This window comes from Sciurus carolinensis, chromosome 17 (assembly GCF_902686445.1).
Source record: "Sciurus carolinensis chromosome 17, mSciCar1.2, whole genome shotgun sequence".
NCBI classification, from domain to species: Eukaryota; Metazoa; Chordata; class Mammalia; order Rodentia; family Sciuridae; genus Sciurus; species Sciurus carolinensis.
Genome location: NC_062229.1, coordinates 8,221,195 through 8,244,272, shown reverse-complemented (window position 1 = coordinate 8,244,272; position 23,078 = coordinate 8,221,195). Strand labels below are relative to the sequence as shown.

At 38.2% G+C, this 23,078-nt stretch overlaps 1 protein-coding gene and 1 pseudogene across 1 annotated transcript; both read right to left on the bottom strand.

The window, feature by feature from the left end:
* Positions 1–5,721: 5,721 nt before the first annotated feature.
* LOC124967941 (olfactory receptor 7G2-like) lies at positions 5,722–6,655 on the bottom strand (annotated as a pseudogene).
* Positions 6,656–19,598: 12,943 nt separating this feature from the next.
* On the bottom strand, positions 19,599–20,453 carry LOC124967940 (olfactory receptor 7G2-like). The gene has a single exon (XM_047530370.1). The coding sequence runs from the start codon at positions 20,451–20,453 to the stop codon at positions 19,599–19,601; it is 855 nt and encodes a 284-aa protein (XP_047386326.1).
* Positions 20,454–23,078: the final 2,625 nt, after the last annotated feature.

Sequence of the window (23,078 nt, the reverse complement as noted above, 5' to 3'; positions counted from 1 at the left end):
CTGCTGTGTTTGACAATCATTTGCCTTCTGATACTCTTCTCCAATTTTGGAGTCAACATCCTATAATTTTCCCCAAAGTCACTCGAAAAGAACCTATTATAGGAGCTACCCTTATATTTACTGATGGATCAAAAAATGGTACGGGTGGTATTACTGTACATAATGTTACAGAAACATTGCTGTTTAATACTCCATCTGCACAACAAACATAACTATTAGTAGCTATAGAAGTATTCAGAACCCACCATGAGCTCTTTAATCTAATCCCTGATAGCAAATATGTTGTTAATGCTATTCAAAATTTAGAATTAATTGGTCTGCTCTCCCTCACTTCCACCATCACTAAGTATTTACAATCTTTACAGAAACTTATTTGGGATAGAAAAAGCCCTTTTTTTATTGGGCATGTTCGGGCTCATACTGACCTTCCAGGTCCTCTATGTTTACACAATTATTTAACAGACATAGCCACCAGAGACCCACATATCTTTGATGCACATGAAAATGCAAAAATTTTTCATTCCAAATTTGATGTAAATGCTTCTACTCTACGTTTACACTATCAGATTACAAAGGCAACAGCTCAGGACATAGTCAAGTATTATGCTAAATGTGCTATCCCTAACCCCTCGTTAGGAGTAAATCCAAAAGGGCTTCAGCACATTTATATTTGGCAAATGGATATAACTCATTATTCAGAATTTGGAAAACTACAATTCGTCCATGTGTCAATAGATACCTTTTCATGATTTATTATGGCCTCTGCTCACGCTGGAGAAAAAAAACCAAAGATGTAATAACACACTGTTTACATTCTTTCTCCATCCTAGTGGTCCCCAAACAAATTAAAACAGATAATGGTCCTGGATATATGTTCCAGGCCTTTAAACAATTTTGTTCCACCTTTGGTATTCAACATGTCACAGGAATTCCCTATAATCCTACTGGACAAAGCATTGTTGAGCCTGCCCATTTAACACTTAAAAACATGCTTTATAAACAAAAAGGGGAATAGGGACATCACACAGATCCCCAAAAGACAAATTATCTTTTGCCTTGTTCATTTTAAATTTTTTAAATCTCAATTCTGAGGGCCGATCAACTGCTGACTATCATTCAGAGCCCAATAAAAACATCTACCTCATGTGCTCTGGAAGGACATTCTATTGGGACAATGGAAATGCCCGGATCCGGTATTAATCTGGACCTGAGGATCTGTTTGTGTTTTCCCACAGGACACACAATTGCCAATTTGGGTGCCTGAAAGATTGGTCAAGGCTTCCTCAATAGAAAACCAAGAACAAACAAGAAGATGTGGAAGTTCCTTCAACTGCTGTTGTTAATGATCCTTGTTAATGCAGGAGCTGTGCATTACCTATGGGGGATAGTAAAGGCGTGGACTTGCCCTTTGCCATTTACTAACTCTTCCAATCTATATCCTCCTATTCTTACCACTAATTTCACTTTAGGGTTACCTACTGTACCCTTTTCTCCTGACTTAGCACCATTCCCATGTGGCTCCTACGACTTAGCAGGTTATGTGGGAACCTACCCCAAGTTTGGGTATGCTAGACCGGTAGTCAGAGACAGGTAAGATTCGTGAAGCGCTCATACCAACCTAAGACAGGGAATGAAGATATAAGCTTCATTTTCCAATGATGGGTAAGGATGTTGCTCTGTCATGGACAACCTAAGACAGGCACGGTCCTTTTATAAACAAACAGGGGGAGATGTGGGCTGGCAGGGAGTCAAAGGGCATGGTTGGTATGCCTGGAGAAAAACAGGAAGCTATTACAATTGGCTACATGTATGTTGAGCTCGTGATTGCTTGACGTTTAAAAGGATTGGGTGGACATATCTGATTGAAATTGCTTATGCATGAGACTGCTTATATATAGAGGGTATTATCCGAATAAAAAAAGCTCCTTCATGACAATCTGAGGTGTACATGTCTTTATGTCCTGCTGGACGGCAACAGCTTGCCAGAGGTGCTCTATGTAAAACCATTCCAGGGGCCATTGGGAAAAGTGGTCAACAGCTGGGTTTTCTGGTCTACCAAGAACCATGGGAGCCTGGCATGAAGAAGACACCCATACTATGAATCCAAGCACTAAAACTAAATGATTTACCTGAATTTTGTACTTTTAGTGAAAAATTGTGTACATGTATTCTCATTTTATGTTTTGTTATAGATTACTAATTTTATTCGCTAAATTTTATATATAAGATTCTTATCACCACAAGCTTGTTGTCACATGTCTAGAATCACACTGGCTCAGGAGGCTGAGGAAGAAAGATCACAAGTTCCAAGCCAATCTTAGCAACTTAAAAAGGATCTAAGCAACTTAGGGACACTGTTTCACTGTGGGTTCAATCCCCAGTGCAAAAAAAAAAAAAAAAGACTCCTACCTTTTTTCATTCACTACTTCTCATTATATTAAAATTGGCTATAATTTCATAATTATACTTTGTAAACTCTCTTCCAATTCTGTCACAATATTTCCAGTGACACTTTTCTTCATTTTCGGAGATTGTGGAATAGAATTGGAGTTCTACCTTTTTATTGAGGTGATAAATCATTCACAGTATCACCAAAAGTTTAAGTATTGTCACATATGTCAATTTCAGGAGGTTCGATTCGATCTAAACCCTCATTTAATGGAAGGAGAAAGAAGAAGGGGTTCCATGGTAGTAATAAATCGAAAACTTTGGTAAGTAAGGACTTCAAAAATTTGTGTTTATTCACTCATTTCACGATGTTAACTTATTTCTATTTAAACTCCTAATCTATAATTTTCAAAGTATAGTATTTTAAAGGGACTTCTAAAAATGATTATACAAAAGTATCTCTCTTCCCCATCTCCTATTCATTAACCATCTAAACACTTGAATAATAGATAAGCTGTAAGAAGACATCATAAGGGCTAAAAAATAAGAAGAATTCTTCCACATCCCACTCAGAAATGGGTAAATGTAAAAAGAAGATGAAATTTTACAGGTACCAAAAAATAAATCAGACAACATGTAAAATGAGCATAAGCCCAGGGGCCTCCTGGAATTATCCCCATAATGAAGAAGAAATTGATTCATCTTCCCAGTAAATGAGGACACAGTTCCCAAAGAGGAGAGTAGTCCACAGGCAGAAGTGAGGCTTCTGTATTTGAGCAATATGAATGGACTCAAGATTTAACCACTGTCTAGATCATGGCTGTGGACACATGACGCTTTTCGGAAATTCTCCCAGGAGGAAATAACTGAGTTGACTCCTTACTTAGTGGATGTATTTATAAATTCTCCCTCCAGTAAGCCATGGAGTGCAGTTAACAGTATCCAGGAGCAGAGACCTGACTCATGATTAGGGAGGGCAAGGTTGAACCAGGTGAGAATTCAGGCCCAAGCTCCATTGCACTGACCTCAGGAATTTGTAGGAGAAGAACTGAGGGTTGTGGGTGGAGATCCCTTCTGAGGAGTATTGGCATAAATGAAGAAAAGACAGATAACTGAATGGGAGCATTGGATAATCAGAGGAAAGAGAGACAGAGAGAGAGAGAGAGAGAGAGAGAGAGAGAGAGAGAGAGAGAGAGAAAGAGAAGGTAAAGAGAGATTTTTCCACAGGTACATTCAAGCCTAGAAGCCTAGACAAGGGTGACTGAGTTCTCTGTATGAGAGTTGTTCAAAGTTAAGTTTATATACACCTGAGCACATTTCTTTCTCATTAAAATAAATAAATAAAAGAAAATCCTCTTGGACTCATGAAGTATTTTAAAAACATTAATGATAGAACTAACCCATAAACAAATGCAACTAAACTGTTTTTTATATACATTCTTCAAACTACTCTTTAAGATACATTTACAAGAAGAAAGGGAAATATTCAACCAACACTGGTAAGAAATATCCCAATTTAATGTATAAGTCCACCATAACAAGGATGCCCAGATCAGCCAAGATAAGAACAAGACTAGAATAAACACAATTTCAGACTTTAACTAATACACTCACACACCTGTACCAAATAGTTATCCAATTTTTCAATAATATATAAAATCGTACAAAAACTGATGTCCCAAGAGTTGTATTGGTTAATGATGGAAAGTTATTTGGAAGTAAAAGAATCATTTTTTCCCCTCACAGAACACACACATTCATATTCTCTCTCTCTCTCTCAAAACATACATCCTTGAACTTTAGGTGTTTATTTATCTCAAGCAGACAATTTTACGTTATTCCAAGTATTTCACTTCAGCAATGAATTTCAAATATATTCTGAAAGATGGAAAATAAGTAACATTTCATGCAGTCCTTGGATAACTTGACTTTTAAGTCTCTCATGTAAGAATTCATCTTATTCCAAGGTTTTCTTTATTTATAACAAAATAAAAGGAGGGGCTGAGTAAGGAATATGATTATACTAAATTTATTGTTATTTGCTGTTTGCCAAGAAGGGTGCCAAGCTTCTTCATATAATTATATACCCTGTCCTCAATTCTCAAGTGACAATCCTCAAACTTTCCACATTCCCATCACCCATGGTCTTGTTCCACATGCACAATCCTGAGTATACCCCACATAAATGAAGTACCATCTCTGAGGCCTGGAACAATGGAACTGTGTTCCAAAGAGCTCTCTGTACTTCTCATCCACAGACAAGTTTGTGAACCATCTAGATACTCCCTCTAATCTCCTCATGGTATCCCATTTGCCTTGCCAAGGGCATGACTATGGATTTGTCTGGACTATGACATGTGAAAGCATGTTTTCCAAATGACAATTGGCAAGGTCTTTTCTCTTTTGAAAAAACACCCAAGGAAAATGTACTCATCTTTCTATCTCTAGGTACCATGTTAGAATATGACACCTGCCATCAGTCCAGGTACCCAGTGACCATGAGGGGATCCAGCTCCAGAATGGTGCTCACTCATGGAATGCCAATGAACCCTACTATACTGGGCCTGCAGGTACATACCCTGAACACTAATTTATGCAAGATTGTCCTCTTAGTTCATTGAGAAATCTTGAGTGGCAACATTTTTTTTTTCTTAATGGATCTAGAGTCATCCTCACTGCTGAAGTTCAAATATTTCATAATTATGTCACATCCCGGGGACAGAATGCACACTAATTTCATGAATCAGAAGCCAAGTGCAGTGGACACTGCTGCTGCTGTGCAGACAGAACATGTACCAACCACTGAATACACCCTTGCTGACATCAGGGATGACTGACAGGAAAGTATACTGCTGTGCTCTCTGGAGAAATAAATACCCCAGCCTAACAAAAGCCCTAGGGCCAAATCTCAGGATGTTATGGGACTACAAATCAGATCTTAATTGGGCATATTTTGGGAAGCCATAAATATGGCAGTATTCCTAGACTGAGGCAGAGGCTATTCCTTCAGCTATAGTGAAATCTTTGCTTATCATCTTGTCCTAATGTGCTAATATTATTCAGAGAAATCCAACCCCCCACTAAAATCACCATAACAATCATTTGCTCAGAGTCCATTTCTATGAAAGCCAACAAAGATATCAATCCCAGAAAGGTGACATGAATTTTCAACCTTTCCCGTGCTGGAGAAGGCCCAAGTCAGGTTTCAAACCTAAGTTGGAACACCCTTAGCCTTTATGCTATCCAATCACAATAGCATAAGAACTGTGGCTTGCCCGATGTCCCTGCACATTGACTTTTACTAGAAGCCCAAGCACAAAGCAGATAACATAGTCACCAAAAAAGAGGTTTAATGATGAGATTCCTCAAGGCTTCTTTCATGTCCCTGTTTCTCAGGCTGTAGATAAAGGGGTTCAGCATTGGAGGGATCACAGTGTACATCAGTGAGGCTGCTGCAGTATTTGTGGAAGAGTCAGTAACTGCTGAACTAATGTACACTCCAAAACCTGTCCCATAGAACAAGGAGACCACTGAGAGGTGAGACCCACAGGTGGAAAAGGCTTTATGCCTTCCCCCAGCTGAGGACATTCTCAGAATAGAAGAGACTACTTTAATAAAAGAGTAAATAATCCCAAGAAGAGGAAAACCACTCAATATGCCAGACGCTAAATAGAATATGATGTTATTGGTGAGGGTAGCAGAGCAGGACACCTTGAGGACCTGATCAAGTTCACAGAAGAATTGGGGGATCTCCAGGTCTGTGCAGAAGGACAACCTCAGCACCATCAGACTGTGTAGCAGGGCATCTAAAATGCTGATGGACAAGGACAACAGGATGAGCAGGACACACAAGTGGGGGTTCATGATGACTGAGTACCTGAGTGGATGGCAGATGGCCACATAACGGTCATAAGACATTGCTGCAAGGAGACTGTTTTCCACTCCAGCAAAAACCAGGACAAAGCAGACCTGGGTGAGGCAACCTGTGTAACTGATGGTCTTGCTGTCTCTGGATGTTTATCAGCATCTTGGGGACTGTGGTAGAGATGAAACTGATGTCAGTGAAGGACAGATTGCAGAGGAAGAAATACATAGGGGTGTGGAGGTGAGAATCAGAGCTGACAGCCAGGATGATGAGCAGGTTCCCAAGCAAAGTCACCAGGTATATGGGTAGGAACAGTCCAAAGAGGACGGGCTGCAGTTCTGGATCCTCCGAGAGACCTAGGAGGAGGAATTCTTTTGTGCCCGTTTAGTTTTCTGATTCCATGCTGTTGAGGAGTCTTCTGGAAAAAAAAAATCAGGAGATTCCACAGATCACAGATCCCTTATGTAGAAAGCTTTCAGAGCTGTACTGTTTCCGCAGGGTGGCTCATCTTCCCTCTCCTTCTGCCTCTCTCTCCCTTCCCATTCAGATCTTCCTGCTGTCCCCTCTCCTGCACTTTCCAATTATCCATATTTTACTTGCTGAAAACATCATCTTTTTTTACATTGCACCAGAAAATAAAGAATAAAATAGAAAATGGTACATGGCTTTTTCTATAAGAATTCTCCAAATCCAAAATAAGCAGAGGAGGAAATGGTGTTAAATCTAAATCAATGATAACAGCTTCAAACAAGTGTTCACCTCAGGCTTCAGCTCCAGGGCTTACTTTGTAAGCAAGAAAGGGTTTGGAACTGTAGGGGGAGCCTCAGTCTCCTCAATCCTACAATTGGGAAACCATTGTAAATGCCTCTGGGAACCATGCAGGGATGAGGAACAGGAACACAAAATATTTTTGAATAGGGCTTGATATATGAGGCACTTTATATTTCTATTATGATTTGTTTCTGCCATGGCCACAACCAGTCTACCCCACAGAGGACAGTATTTTAGGGACGGGATGGTGTGGCCAACATGTATGGCGATGAAAGAACAAAATACCCTCTTAAAAAAAATTAGCTCTGTTTATAATTGCCAATTTAGCTGGGCACAGTGGCACATGCCTGTAATCCCAACTGCTTGGGGGGTTGAGGCAGGAGGATCATGAGTTCAATGGCAGACTCAGCAACGTAGTAAGGCCCTAAGCAACTTAGTAAGACCCTGCTCAAAATTTTAACAATGTGGCCATGGATGTGGCTCAGTAATTGTGTAACCCTGAGTTCAATCCCCAGGACTAAAAAAAAAAAAAAAAAAGTAAATTTAAGGGTAGGCTCAATATACTGAAATTTTCATTGAGAATTCTCCACATGTAATAAAGCAAGAAGACTAATAACTCAATGAAAATTAATTATCACAAGATTTGTTTCTCATGAGTATGTAATAAAATATCTAGCACTATAAATAAATAAATCAGATCTAGATGTAGCAACAAAATAGGACAAGCCATCAAGAAAAATAATTTTCTTAACAAGATATCTAAAATTTAAATAATTTTCCAAATCCCATAGAATTTTAAATTCTTACAGAATATTTCAAATATTCAAAAATCACTTATAAATAAAGACCTGAGTATCAACCTCTCACCATTAAAGTATACTGTGATTGCTTGCATTTTTATTGTTACAGAAATACAATATGACATATTGATTGTTGGGATCTTTAGTCATACTGAGATCACATGTTTTCTCTCCCCCAAGGGATCCACTCTACAGAAATTCATATTGACTACTCCCCTGCAGCTTCAATGTATTGAGTGATTCTATCTGAAAGTCATGTTCTTGTTTTATGTTCTTTTCTACTTTTTTCTTCTTAAAATCCAAATTATTGGTATATAATAATGGGGTTGAGGAGATATTGACATGCAGGTATACAGCAATCACTGATCATATTGAACCACCCTTTTCCACCTTCTCTCTCCACAACTTCCAAACTTCTGGAAATCACTGCTATACCCTCAGGCCAACAATTTTAACTCCACAAGGAGACAGACCACGTACTCATTTAACATTTTTACTGTACATGGAATTTTATCATCAGTTCTCTAAAAATAATGTTTTATCAATTTTTAATCTTAATCTTTGTATGTTTTTCTCTAGTTCAAAAATTTTAATCCTCACCTGATTCCAATGTCTTATTACATCACAAATGTATATAGGCATATATTACAGATAAATATATATTGCAATCTATACAAACATACGTATATGTACATTACATACATAAGCACATACATATGTACAGGTGATATAAAAATCAAACCCGCTTACATGCATAAAAACACTCAAATGTAAATATGTGCAATGTGTAAAAGTATCAAATAACATTTGAAGAAAAATTCAGTAAACATTGTGTTTGCCTCTGCATATTAGAGAGTGAAGTGGAACATAAAGGCTACATTATATTGATATGTAGTATTTTGTTATTTTAAGAAAATAACTTTGATGGCAAAATATTATCACTGGCTAATACTGAAAGTATATGTATGTGTTATTTGTTCTAGATTTGTTCTGTTCTGCCTTTTAAATTTTTCAGTATTTCATAGATTAATGAGGAGAAATGGGTACACAGGTTTAGAGTACTGGGGCCTGCCTGTACAATATATACATTTATGCATGTATGTTTTATATGTATGTATATTTTCACATACATGTACCCTGCTCCCTCTTAGAATATTTGTCAACAGGAGACCAGGTTGGACAAAGATTAGCTCTTTAAAGTAGTGCTATGTGCTAAGAAGAGAAAAGTAAGGAACAGTGATCCATAGACCTTTGTTCCTTTGCCAAATTAGTTAAAGACAATGTTAGAGAATTCTAGGTAATTCTCAAAACTGAGCAAAAGTAGGTTGCTGTTGAGTATGCAAAACATACCTGGACTTAAGAATCAAAGTAAGGTATTAGCAGATGAGAGTTGCTAGGTGTTGGTGAATTAGAAAAAGATAAATTGGAAATGACAGATGATCGGGCAGACATGTGACAGTTGACCTAGTTCTTCCCATCTTCTTCATGTCCTCACCTCACAGCTGCCCAAAATGGACTGGCAGACAAAGACCTGTCTCTAATGGCAAAACATAAGTTGGGATACTTCAGATTACCTGGTGCCAGCACTGAGGAATGACATTCATTTCATTTCTGGATGTGAAAGAGAAAGGTAAATGGAAGAACTATTTTTAGAAAATGCAGAAATCAATGTGGCACTTGCATCTTATAGAGAAATGATATTCATGAGACCAGGGCCAGGTGAGCTGCATACTCCCCTGGGCAAGGTGTAGAGTGGGTGTGTGATTGCAGGCAGACTGCCATCTCTGTGGCCCTTGGAGCTTCATTATCCAAAGCTCCTCATTAGCCAAACTCTTAGTCCCACGTGATTTCTGAACAGCACAATTCCTTAAGGATTCAGGCTCAGGGGCGGAGAATTTTGCATAGGCTGAGTGTCTCTCCCAGAGAGGGCAAGTGGATGTCTTCTTACCTCCCTGTTTATGCTCACATCTGCTTCAAGTACCATGTACACACAACCCATCTTGCTACTGTTATAGGATTTTAGTTTTCTTTTTGTATTCAGGGGCAAATCTATTCTAACAACAATATCACGAAGACTCATGCCACATTTCAGACTGTAATATACTTTGTTTATTTGGCTGGATATAAATATTACCTGCATAGGATACTACAATAAATGTATGCTAAAACACACACACCCTGAGGTTAATTCTATGGATGCCTCATGGAACACTGATTCCACTCATGCATTTTATATTCAACATTTAAATATATATTCGGGATCATCAAGTGGAAAAGGTTCAGGAACATGCCTACAACCCAGCTACTCAGCAAGCTGACTCAAGAGGATTGTGAGTTCAAGATAGTCTCTGCATCTTAGGGAGATGGCAAAAGAAAACAAAATAAACACTGCTTTGCAATTAGAAGTACAAATTTCTTCTATAGAAAAAAAAGGAATAAAAGGACAAATCTAGCTGTCTAAAAGGTCAGTTCACTGATCTCATTTTACTTACAGTTTTTAACACTCTTAAATGAATGAGATTGATTTGACTTAAGTCACTTTTAACCAAAACAACATAACAAAAGTAATACAGTGTGAAAATGCAGTATAAAAATACAGAAACAGACATACTAGTTACAGTAAGGAATTTAATTATGATATTCATTTTTAAAATTTCATTGTATTTTATTTGTTCTGATTACTTGCACAGACAGTAAAATGCACTTATACATTTTGCTGTATCATATATAAATAGAGTGTAATCTCTCATTTTTCTGATTATACAGGTTGATGTTCATTTCTTAATGATCCACAACTATGTTTAGGAAATCACATAAACATAGATTGCTGAATTGAATGAAATGCATAAGTATGCAGCAAAATTTTTAGTTACTAAAATTTTCCAAATAATGCACAATATTAAAGTTTGTTCCACCTCTGTATCATATTCCTGGGTTCTTCAACACTGTTACATGAGGAAAAACAAAAGCAAAACAAATGAAAACTGAAATAAGAATCACTAATGTTATCAAAAAAGGAAACATAAATTAAAATCTAGCAGCCATCTGCAAGAGGACAGCAATGATACCGATATAAGAATAAACAGAGAAATAAAGATGTACCTGCAGCTCCATCACAGTTAGGGTTCATTGGCCTTCCATGGGTCAGTGCCACTCTGCTGCTGGATCCCCTGGTGGTCTGATGGCAGGTGTCATATTCCAACATGGTACCTAGAGATAGAAAGATAAGTACATTTTCCTTGGGTGTTGTTTCAAAAGAGAATATACCTTTACAAATGGTCTTTCAGAAAGCATCCTTTCACATATCATAGTCCAGAAAAATCCTTAGTTGTGCCCTGGGTAGGATGAATGGGTTACCATGAGGAGATAAGAGGGAGCATCCAGATGGTTTACAAAGTTGACTGTGCATGAGAAGCTCAGAGAGCTCATGGAAACACAGGTCACTTGTTCCAGTCCTCAGAGATGGTGCTTCATCCATTTGGGGTGTACACAGGAATGTGCATGTGGAAAAATGGGTTATGGGAATGTGGATAGTTTGAGGATTGCCTCTTGAGAAGTGGGGACAAGATATAGAATTATGGGAAGAAGCTTGGCACACTTCCTGGCAAACAGCAAATATCAATAAAATTTAGTGTCATTGTATTCCATACATAGCCCCTCCTTTTATTTTATTATAAATAATGAAAACCTTGGAATAAGATGAATTCTTACATGAGAGGCTTAAAAGTCTAGTTATCCAACATGACTGCTTGAAAAATTACTTATTTTTCATCTTTCAGAAAATACATGAAACTTATTTCTGGAGGAAAATACTTGAAATAACTATAAAATTTGATACATGAGATAAATGAACCCTAAATCTCAAGCCACTATAATTTGAGAGTAAAAGAGAGAGAGAGAGAGAGCAAGTGAGTTAGCTTTAAGGAGGAGATGAATCTTTTCCAAAAATTGGAAAACTTTTGGAACAGGTATGTGAGTGTATTAATTAAAGACTGAAATTGTGTTTATTTTTGTCTTGTACTTATCTTGTCTGATCTGGGCATCCTTGTTATGGTGGCCTTATTCAATAAATTAGGATATTCCTTACCAGTCTTTGCTGAATTTTTCCCTTTCTTCTTGAAAATGACTCTTAAAGTATGATCTGAGGAATTTCGGTATGAAACTGTTTAGCTGCATTTGTTTATGGGATAGTTCTATCATCAATGATTCCTTTTTTTATTTATTTTTATGACAATGAAATGTGCTTAGTTGTATATAAACAGCTTGGAACAACTCTCATGAAGAGAACTCAGCCACCCTTCTCTAGGTTTGAATGTAACTGGAAAATCTCTCTCTCCCTTCTCTCTCTCTCTCTCTCTCTCTCTCTCTCTCTCTCTTCTCTCTCTCTCTCTCTCTCTCTCTCTCTCTCTCTCTCTCTCTCTCTCTCTCTTTCTCTCTCTCTCTGATTATTCAATGCTCCCATTTGGTTCTCTATTTTCTCTTCATTTTTGCCAATTATCCTCAGAAGGGATCTCCATCCACAACCCTCAGTTCTTCTCCCACAATTTCCTGAGGTCAGTCCAATGGGGCTTGGGCCTGAATTCCCATCTGTCTGGTTCACCTTTGACCTCGCCAATAACCAGTCAGGTCTCTGTTCCTGGATTCTGTTAACTGCACTCCACATCTTATTGGAGGGAATATTTATAAACCCATCCACTAAGCAAGGTTTTAACTCAGTTATATCATCCTGGGAGTATTCCCAAACCTTCATGAGTTGTATGTCCACAGCCATGGTCTAGACAGTGCTCAGATCTTGAGTCCATACACATTGCTTAAATACAGAAGCCTCGCTTCTGCTTGTGGACTACTCTCCTCTTTGGGCACTGACTCATTACCTGGGAAGAAGAATCAATTTCTTGATTGAGGCCCCTTGCCTTTTGCCCATTCCACAAGTTGTCTGATGTATTTTGTTCTGAGTGGAATTTGGAAGAGTTGGTCTCATTTTCTAACCCTTCTGATGTCTTCTTTTAACTTATCTATTATTCAGGTGTTTAGAAGATTAATGAGTAGGAGATGGGGAAGAGAGAAATGACAACTCATAATTTTTGGAAGTTCCTTTAAAATAATATATTTTGAATATTATAGATTAAGAGTTTAATAGAAAGAGTTAACAAATGGTAAAAAGAGTTAATAAAACAAATTATTCAAGTCCTTAATTATCAAAGTTTTGAGTTGATTACTACCATGGAACATCTTCTCCAACTATTAAATGACATCAAGATCTAATCAAACATGCTCAAAATGACATATCTGATACTACTTAAACTTTTGTTGATACTGTGCGTGAATTAACATCTCAATTAAAAATGGAGAACTATAATTCTATTCCACAGTCTCCTGAAATGAAGTAAAAAGCACACTAGAAATATTGTGACAGAATTGGAAGAGAGTTTACAAAGTGTGATTATGAAATTGTAGTCAATTTTAATATAATGAGAAGGGGTCAATGAAAAAAGATGGGAATCTTTCTTATTTCTGCACTAGGGATTGAACCCAGAGGTGCTTTCCCACTGGGCCAAACCCTCAGCCCTTGTTATTTTCTATTATGAGACAGCATCTCCCTAAGTTGCTTAGGTCCTTGCTAAGTTCCTGAGGTTATCTTTGCCATTGTGACCCTCCTGCCTCAGCTTCCTGAGCCACTGGAATTACTGGCATGTGCCAACAAGCTTAGCAATAATAATATATATAAAAGATAGAGAATAAAAATAATAATCTACAAAAATATAAAATAAGAATAAATACACATAGTTTTTCACCAAAAGTACAAAGTTCGGGCAAATCACATATTTTAGTGCTTGCATCCATGGCATGGGTATCTTCTCCATGCCAGGGTCCCTTGGTCTGTGGTAGACAAGAACATCCAGCAGTTGGCTGCTTTACCCAGAAGACCTTTGAATGGATTTACACAGAGCATCTCTGACAAGACATCTGTCTGAGCAGATTTTCATATTCTATTTCTATGCTCTGCAGAATTGTACTTCTTTCTCATTAGTTTTCATCCCTTTGTAATACATAATAATTCTTTATTTTAAATGATTCTTGATCAAATATCAATGTGGTTTGTCTCCCAAATGAACTCTAAATTTTTACAGTTGTTGAAATATTATGTGATGAAAACATTCACTGAACATATATATATATATATATATATATATATATATATAAATTCTTGTTTTATTCCATATATATATATATGGAAATGATAATCACCAAATCGAAGAGTATGGAAAACAAACATAAAGCATATGATTCAACAAACATAAATATACTTATATAGAGAGATCTTTAAATCATTGCAAGTTTATTCTATCTTAGCTCTATTGATGCTTGGGTTATAAATACCTACATGTATGCAAGTTTTATTTTCACACCTGAATTTCATTTAGGCTTCCTGTCTGATGAAATGGATGGAGACAGGTGAATTGGAAGATGAGTATTTACTAGGGAAGTTCAATGTGATTTTGGGCAAGATTCATGAAATTGAGTTGAGTAGAAGTATTGGAGAGAACTGGGTGATGTACACGTAGACTTATGGGTCAGGAGATCACCACCCAGATTTCCTCTCTTATACAGATTTGGTCTTTAAGGACATGCACTTCTGGAATCAGAATGACAGTAACAGTTCTGGTATAATGAGTAGCTGTGGATACTGAGTCCTGAGGGACACAGAGGCTGCAGGTGTCAGTTAGTGAGAGCATCAATCAGAAGCAGCAGCTGTGCCTTCTCCAAGAGATGGTCCTTCCAGAGTCCACTGAATCTGAGGTTCCTGAGAAAACGTTTCTGGTCCTGAGAATGCATTTCTCTATTGAACTTCCAGGTGACAAGCTACATCATTTCAGTGAAGCCAGTCAGACCACCCAAAGCCCCTTAGTTCATGATTTGGGCAGGACGGCATGTGTTTTGCTCTGGTTTCTTCCTAGGGAAATGGTGAGGCACCTGGGGCACTGGATGAAGAGAAGCAGATTCATGAGACTGCTCCTGACTTCCCCTTCTTGACACATTCTCTTCACACATTCCCCAACATCCAAGCAGCTCCAATTCTGCTGGGTACCTGCTCTGTCTGGACAGCTGAAGGTCCATTTCCTCCTAAAGAGAAGTATGATGGCTCCTTAGAGCTATTCTGCTAATTATGTACTGCTAACTCTTTTGGTGCTGAAGGAGTTTTGGTGACTGTCTTAGTTCTCTAGAACTTCTCAAGAAAAGTGGGTCAGACTAGGAAGGTTGATAACAGAAATTCCTTCCCCCTGGTTCTGGAGGCTGGAGGTGGAGTGATGTGTGCATCCAGTGTGTTTAATCCACTTGAGGCTTCTCTCTTCACCTGGCAGATGACCCTTATCTCCCAGGGTGTTTTTGTGGTCCTTCCTCTGTGTGCATTTATGCCCTAATTGACTCTTCTCCTGGGACACCAGTCATGTTGGAATAGGTCACACTCTCATGACCACCTACTAAACAAATTAAAGAAACCATCTCCATACACAGTCATGTACTGTGGTTTTGGAATCCAATATTTTTCTGAATGAATTCTGAGGCTCCAGGGCATCCGATGGCATTCATTCCTCTCTCATTCCCCTGGCCACTTCCTGATTCATCATTCTACACTGAGACTTGTCCTGTCCAAGCATCAGGAGCTCTGAGGTCTCTGGGGAAGAAGGTGGAGGTTCCAGCAGCCTCATCATGTTTTTCTTTCTTAACTGGTAACTAGTTCAAAAAGGAGCTGCAGAGATTGTGTAGATAAGGACAGCCAAACATGACCACCTACTCCTCTCTCCAGGAGCATGGAATATTGACACCTTCTGGTCTCTGGTCTTTTTAAATGAAGCAGTAGATGGAGAAGCACATAGAGTGCATCCCCTTGACTTCCCCTCCATTCCTGTCCTTTCCTCCCCAGTGTCTGCACCTTGATGGTTACAGCTCCACCCTGGTCTCTCTTATGTGCGGTCATATGTGAAAGGCAGTAAACTTCCTATGAATTAGTTATGTAATGTAGAACTAGATCTTTACCACTGGGAAATGAGAGTGAATTAGACTGAACCAATGATGTTCTATGTGTGTACATATGTGTCCGAATGACTCCCAGTGTTGTGTATACTTACAGTGAACCAGTAAAACTAAACAAAGATAAAACAAATGTATTAAAGAATAGTAAATCCCTCAGAAATATAATCCATGTGAGTTTAAGTGGTGAATGAAACCTGAACTGGACAATTTCAGCCATTGTATGGATCTCACCTTGAGCTCACTGTAAGTGACACAGAGAAGCTCAGATGTTTTCTCATTGTTACATCAGCTGTGATTACACACTATTTGTCTGTTCTCTCACATTTTCATGTTTCTAGGATTGCGCTGCTATAAACATTCATGTGGCTGCATTACTGTACTATGCGAACTTTAAGTCCTTTGGGTATAATCCAAGTAGTAGGATAACTGGGTCAAAAGGTGGGTTCATTCCAAGTACAAATGACCTCATTGTCATTTCTCAAAGAACATATGAAAATGAACAACTGTATGAAAAAAAATGTTCCATTTCACTGATCATCAGGGAAACACAAATCAAAACCACAGTGGTTTATGATGCCACCTTTAGAATGGCTAATATAAAAACACAAAAAGTAACAAGTGCTGGTGAAAATGCAGAGAAAAAGAAATTATTATTCATTGTTGATTGACTGTAATTTACTACATCCATTATAGAATGCAGTGTGAGACTTCCTTTAAAATCTGTAAATAGAAGGACTTCCATAGTCCAGTAATCCCACGACTTGGTACAAATCAACAGGTAATTTTATCAGTACACACAAGAGACATCATGCATCCTGTGTATTGCAGCACTCTTCACAGTAGCCAAGACAGGAAGTCAAACGAGGTGCCAGTCAATGAGTGAATGGATAAAGTAAGTCATGTACAGAATGGAGTATTATTCAGATATTGAAGAGTGGAATTCTGTAATTTGCAGCAGCATGAATGGAACCAGAAGATATTTGTTGAAAAGGAGTCAGGCACAATAGGACAAATACCACACATTTTCACATACATGTGGGCACTAATGCTGATCTCATAGGAGAAGAGAGCAGAGTGTGGTTGCCAGAGCTTCTGAAGATGTCAGAGAGAGGGGAGAGTTAACAGATACACAGGTACAGTGGAATGGGAGAAATGACCTCTCATGTTCTATAGCAAAGTCAAAAAACCAAGGTTGACAACAACTGATAGTTATTTCAAAATGAGAACATTCTGTATGTTCCAACAAAAAGAAATGGTGAATATCTGAAAACAAAATATTTGAGGTGGTTGATATTCCAGCTAACCTGATCTCATTATGCCTTGTGTATATGGATTAAAATATCTCACTGAAGCCCATAAAAAGGTGTAATTGCTATTTGTCAAGAAAAATGATATTTGAGTAAATATTTATATCTATTTAAGTCATCAAAGCTGGAACACCTAGTTCAGCCTCTAAATCTAAGACCAAAAATGAAATGGAGTGTAAAGCATTGAAACCATTTAACAAGCATCACAGATCTGGAAGGAAAACCAAAGTAAGGCAACAAATGCAAGGTATTTAGCTCTTATTTCATCTGGTCATTTAAGGGAAACTTGATGACTGAATAGCCAGGCATTCTGTGTCACCAGGATTACAGTCACTTTGCCTCACTCTAAAACCCAAATCCAGAGAAAATGGCACATGATAGCATAGAACCTATCCTACCGCAGAGATTCTTCAAGGCCTCCCTCATGTCCCTGTTCCTCAGGGTGTAAAGGGGTTTAGCATCTGAGGGACCAACAACTACATCACAGAATTCACTGCCATCTTCCTGTGGAGTCAGTCACTGCAGAACTAACATACACCCCGAAAGCTGTCCCATAAAACAAGGAGATAACAGAGGGGTAGAACCTACAAGTAGAAAAGTCCTTATGACTTCCTCTGGTTGATGGAATTTTAAAAACAGAGGAGACAATTTGAGTATAAGTGCAAACTATTCCAGAGCGTGGACTCCAGCAAACAGGACAAATGCAACATACCTCAGGATGTTATTGATGAGGGTGTCAGAACAGGTCAGCTTGATGACCAGAGTGAGTTCAGAGAAGTGAGGGATCTCCAGTCCTGCGCAGAAAAACAGGTGCAGCATCTTCAGACTGTGCAGCGTAGCACTCACAGTACTAATGACCAGGGAAAATAAAATCATTTGACCACAGAGTCAGTCATTCATGATGACTGTGTAGATCAGAGGGTGACAGATGACCACATAGCAGTCATAGGCCATTGTTGCAGGAAGACATTTTTCAAAACCAGCAAAATCCAAAACAAAGCAGGCCTTAGGGAGACATCCTGAGTAAGTGTTTCTCTGATCTGTAATGGGGTTGCAGCTCAGTGGTACAGTGCTTACCTAGCATGCATAAGATTGGGATTCAATCCCTACCATCCTGTGCAAAAAAAAAAAAAATGCAGCATGCAGAATTATTATATCCATGTAGAAACATGTCACTGTGAACCCCCCCATTGCAGTTTATTACTACAATTCACTAATAAAAATAATCTTAAAACAAGCAAATGAGTTCTACATAAATGATAGGGATGTTGCCCAATCAACTACTGGCAATTTCATAAGAGTCAGAGTAATTGAACATTGTTTTAGTTTTCTCTTTTTGACATTTATTGGTGCATTTTAATTATACATAATGTTAGGATTCATTGTGACATATTTTCACAGGTACATAATATATTTTGGTCAGTTTCATTCCCCTCACACCTCCCCTTTTTCTCCTTCCATCACTTTCCCTTACACTATCTTCTATTCTGCTCTCCCAAAGAATATATTTTAATGATGAAAACAGAATTCAGCAAAACTATTAATGTGAGAGAACAGAAAGAAAGATATGAGTGAAGAAAATTTTGAAAATAATCTATGCTGCATTTTTGATCAATTTATTTTCATGTATATTTTCATTATATCACCACAATTTTTATACTACACAAAGGTAACGAGCATAATGTTTTAACAACAAATTGGTAATAAGACGTTTTATGTTGCATAACACCAATACATTGCTTTCTGTTCATGGAATAATAATGTCTTTTTTTCTCAGACTTCAAACAATAACAGAATCTACCACAAAATTACATATAAAGCATGTCCTTGCAACATAGGCCCCAAAAATTCAAACTTAGTAGTGTTGGAAGGACACCAATGAGCATGAAGCATGCGATGTAGTCCTCAGGAGACTCACCTCCACAGATGCTCTGTGGACAGAAAAGCTCCAATCTGAATGGAACCCTGGAATCTGGGTATGGAGTTGCTCACAGATGGTGGTGCTGAACACTTTTCTTTGTGCCCAACAACAAACCCCTGCCCCAATGACGGGCTCATACTTTCTCCTATGAGAATTCCATTGTTCACTGTCTATATGTGGTAAGATCATTCGAACTTAGGGACAGCATTAGGCCTTTTTGGAAAGTGGTAACCCTTAATCTTCCTGTTTCAATTTTCTCTAGCCCTGTTTGTGTGTTTTTTTCCATCTAATATTTCCCAAACAAAAAAGAAGACTTTCCCTATTTGAAAATGGATTAACACATAAGGAAACATTTAAAAGTTTTATATCAGAGTATGCAAAGTAATCTAGACACATTCTAGAAACCTGGTTTAATTGTGATGAACGTAACTTTCAAAGTTTTATTCTTCCAAATATTTTCCACAGGGCTTCCTTCATATATTTGTTCATCAGGCTGTAGATAAAGGGGTTCACATTTGAGGAACCACAGTGTACATCATTGAAACCACTGCAGTCTTCCAGGATGACACAGTAATGGCAGAACTAATATACACACCAAAAGCTGTCCCATAGAACAAGAAAACAACTAAGAGATGAGATCCACAGGTGGAAAAGACTTTATATTTTCTTCCATCTGACGGCAATCTCAAAAGAGAACAGACAATGAGAGAATAAGAAAAAATAATCACAAACAGAGCACTACCACCCAATATCACAGAGGAAAAGTAAATCAAAATATTATTGATGAAGGTATCAGAACAGGCAGATTTAATGACTTGAGAAAGTTCACAGAAGAAGTCAGGTATCTCCAGGTCTGTACAGAAGGACAGCTTCAGGACCATCAGAGCGTGGAGCAGGCTATTTACACCATTAATGAACAAAGAAATCAGAACTAGCAAGACACAGAAGGAAGGATTCATGATGATGGGGTACATCAGTGGGTGACAAATGGCCACATAGCAGTCATAGGCCATTGCTGTGAGGAGACAATTTTCCAGAACAAGAAAAGCCATGAGAAAAAAGACCTGGGAGAGGCAACCTGTGTAGGAGATGCTCCGATTCTGTGCTTGGATGTTCACCAGCATCTTTGGGATTGTGCTTGTGCTCATACAGATGTCTGTGACAGGCAGGTTGGAGAGGAAGAAGTACATGGGAGTGTGGAGATTGGGGTCAGACCTGATGGCCAGGATGATTAGAAGGTTCCCAAGCACTGTGACCAGGTACATGGACAGGAAGAGGCTGAAGAGAAGCAGCTGCACTGCTGGATTCTCTGTCAGTTCCAGGAGCAGGAATTCAGACACAGTTGTTTGGTTTCTGGGTTTCATGCTACTGATGAATCTAATGTAAAAGAAGGGTGACATCACAATAAAAGCTAAGTCTCCTAGGTTCTGAAAAATACCCACATCCCCTGGGAACTTGTTAGAAATGCTGATACCTAGACCCTACTCCATACCTACTGACAACAAGCTCCAGGGACACAGTCCAGCAATCAGTCTTTTAACAAGCTCCCCCACATATGAACACATATGAGAAGTTGTGCTCAAGAAAAACTCTCTTGTGTATTTTGAACCTAAGTGAATATTGAAATCCTTCCCTCTGCTTATCTCCCCTTCCTTCCAATCTCTCCCACCTTCATTCTTGGACACACTCATTCAGTCCAATTAATTCTTAGACCCACACTCTGAATGAAATCTGACTCCAGCACATGCTTCGTAAATAGCCATTTCATAGCTCCAAGGTCATCAATGCTATCATAGGACCTGTCCTAAAACTTCACAGACGTGTTGCAATGATGGGAAATGGACAGACCAACATCAGCCAGCACTTCTTCAACACCTGGGTTCCTCACTGTGACATTTCTTTGAGGCATATTTTGTGTGCCTCGACACATGCATCTGTCATGTTTCCTGCCTCAGAGGGAACTTGTCAGTGGGACAAAGGAGAAAAGAGGACACAGAGACAGAACATCCCTACAATTTTAACTGCAAATTTCAAGGGCAGCATATTTCCTGTGTTCCCTTCCTCGTGGAAGACTTAGTCATGCACAGAGGAAAGGAAATCAATATTCTTGTAATTAATATTCATTTGGCATGGACTTAACACAACTGAAATTATTTAAATGATGAAAACAAATTAGATGTATGAATCAATATGTGCATTGAAACGTTACAAAAGAGTAAAGATTGTATGACACACTGGGTCCTTCATGAAAAAATGTTTAAACATTTATCAAACCTCTGCAGAGATGGTTTTGTCCATTGTACTTTAGCATAACAGAAGTACAGAAAATAACAATGAATATCTAACTAACTACCAGTCAACATTATTCAGTTTACACCCTTCTCCATTTTAACTTTAGGTCTTACCATTGAAACAGATAAAACCTGTGTATGTGAAGTCATGTGATCATACAATCATATTTATTTTTTTCCCAGGATAAACGGTTATAAGTTATTTGTTACATATATGTGATTCACTCATGGTTTTATTGTATTTCCTACTATTCTTTCACAAGTAAGTGTATGGTTTTTATTTTCCAAAGGTCTATATGACAAGCATCATTTGTTCATGTCATTTTACAATTGACTTTCTTGTGTAATTTTAAAAATTAATGTTGATAATTTCAATAATTTTAACTACCAGCCTTTTCTGCTATATTATTATATCTCTATTTGTTTCTCCACTTTCTGCCTAATTGATGATATGCAGTTTTCCTTTTACCCTACCTATACACATGGATACATATAAAATATGAAACAATGCACAAGAGAAATTACTGCACTGCTCAAGCTTCTGAGAAGAAACAATGAATGCAGTAAAATATGTAATGATGCCATCAGTACATATTATTTTTAATTAAAAATATGAATCTGATAATAGTGGAATATCAGCATTTGCAATTTCTGAGAAAGTGTGAAGGGCAGTATACTTCATTTTAACACTCTCTCTTTTGCTGTCACAATTAAAAATACTCTATGGTTCTACAATGTGGAACAGGTAGACAGGCAATTAGCTTCCTGAGTCTATCTATGTCTGTGCATCCTTCCCCAGAGTCATCCAGTAAATATACATGACACTCACATTTTTGTGAAAAAAAAATGTAGGAACAGGAGATAAAAAGATAAGGTGAATCTGACCAATACATCTCCCTTCTACCACCCAATAGCATAAGGAAATGCCAAAGAATGTTGTCACATTCATCCCTTTTGAAAATAGGAAGTTTTGTGCTCAAGAGGAAAATGGTTATTGTCATTTCATACACAGAAGATACCACCAGATATAGAGCTATGTTAAGCGATTTGGGTACCAAGAACTTGTCTCAAAGTTGGCAGAAAGCTAAGCACAGAGTTCCTGGGAGATCTGGTCATGACCACCCTCAGGTACTTCCCTCACATCTCCATCACCAGGATGAAAATGAACTAATCTCCTGCATCCTTCTCATAGTCTGCAGGACTTCAAATTACCTGGCTGGCACCATAGTGGAGTGATGCTGGTTATCTCCCCTGTATGTTGGATGGACAAGGTCTGTCCTCAGGAAAGCAGAAAGGCAGAGTGAGACACTGAGCTTCTGCCAGAGACATATATTCTGAGGGGATTGCCAGGTCTTGTCCCCTGACTGGTCACAGGGTACTTGCAGTTTCTGTGTCCCTGGGAACTCAATATCCAAAGCTCCTTATTAGACAAATGCATTATTTTTAATTGGATCCTATGGCACTGCAAATCCTTAAAGGCCAAGTCTCTTAAAAGACAGAATTCAGTAGGACTGAGTCCTTTGCTCTGCAAGTCAAGTTGCTCATTCATTTCTCAACTCCTGCTTCTCTCAGACACATTTCAGAGACCACACACACATACACATACTACCCTTCACTCACTTTATCCCAGACATTATTTTACTTAATAGAAGCAATTGACTTTCTGAACCTGATTCTGGCTTTATGTATGGAATCATA

Bases quoted from the DNA above. Each gene is read 5' to 3' on its own strand.
- LOC124967940 (XM_047530370.1), bottom strand. From the start codon at position 20,453: ATGAAACCCAGAAACCAAACAACTGTGTCTGAATTCCTGCTCCTGGAA.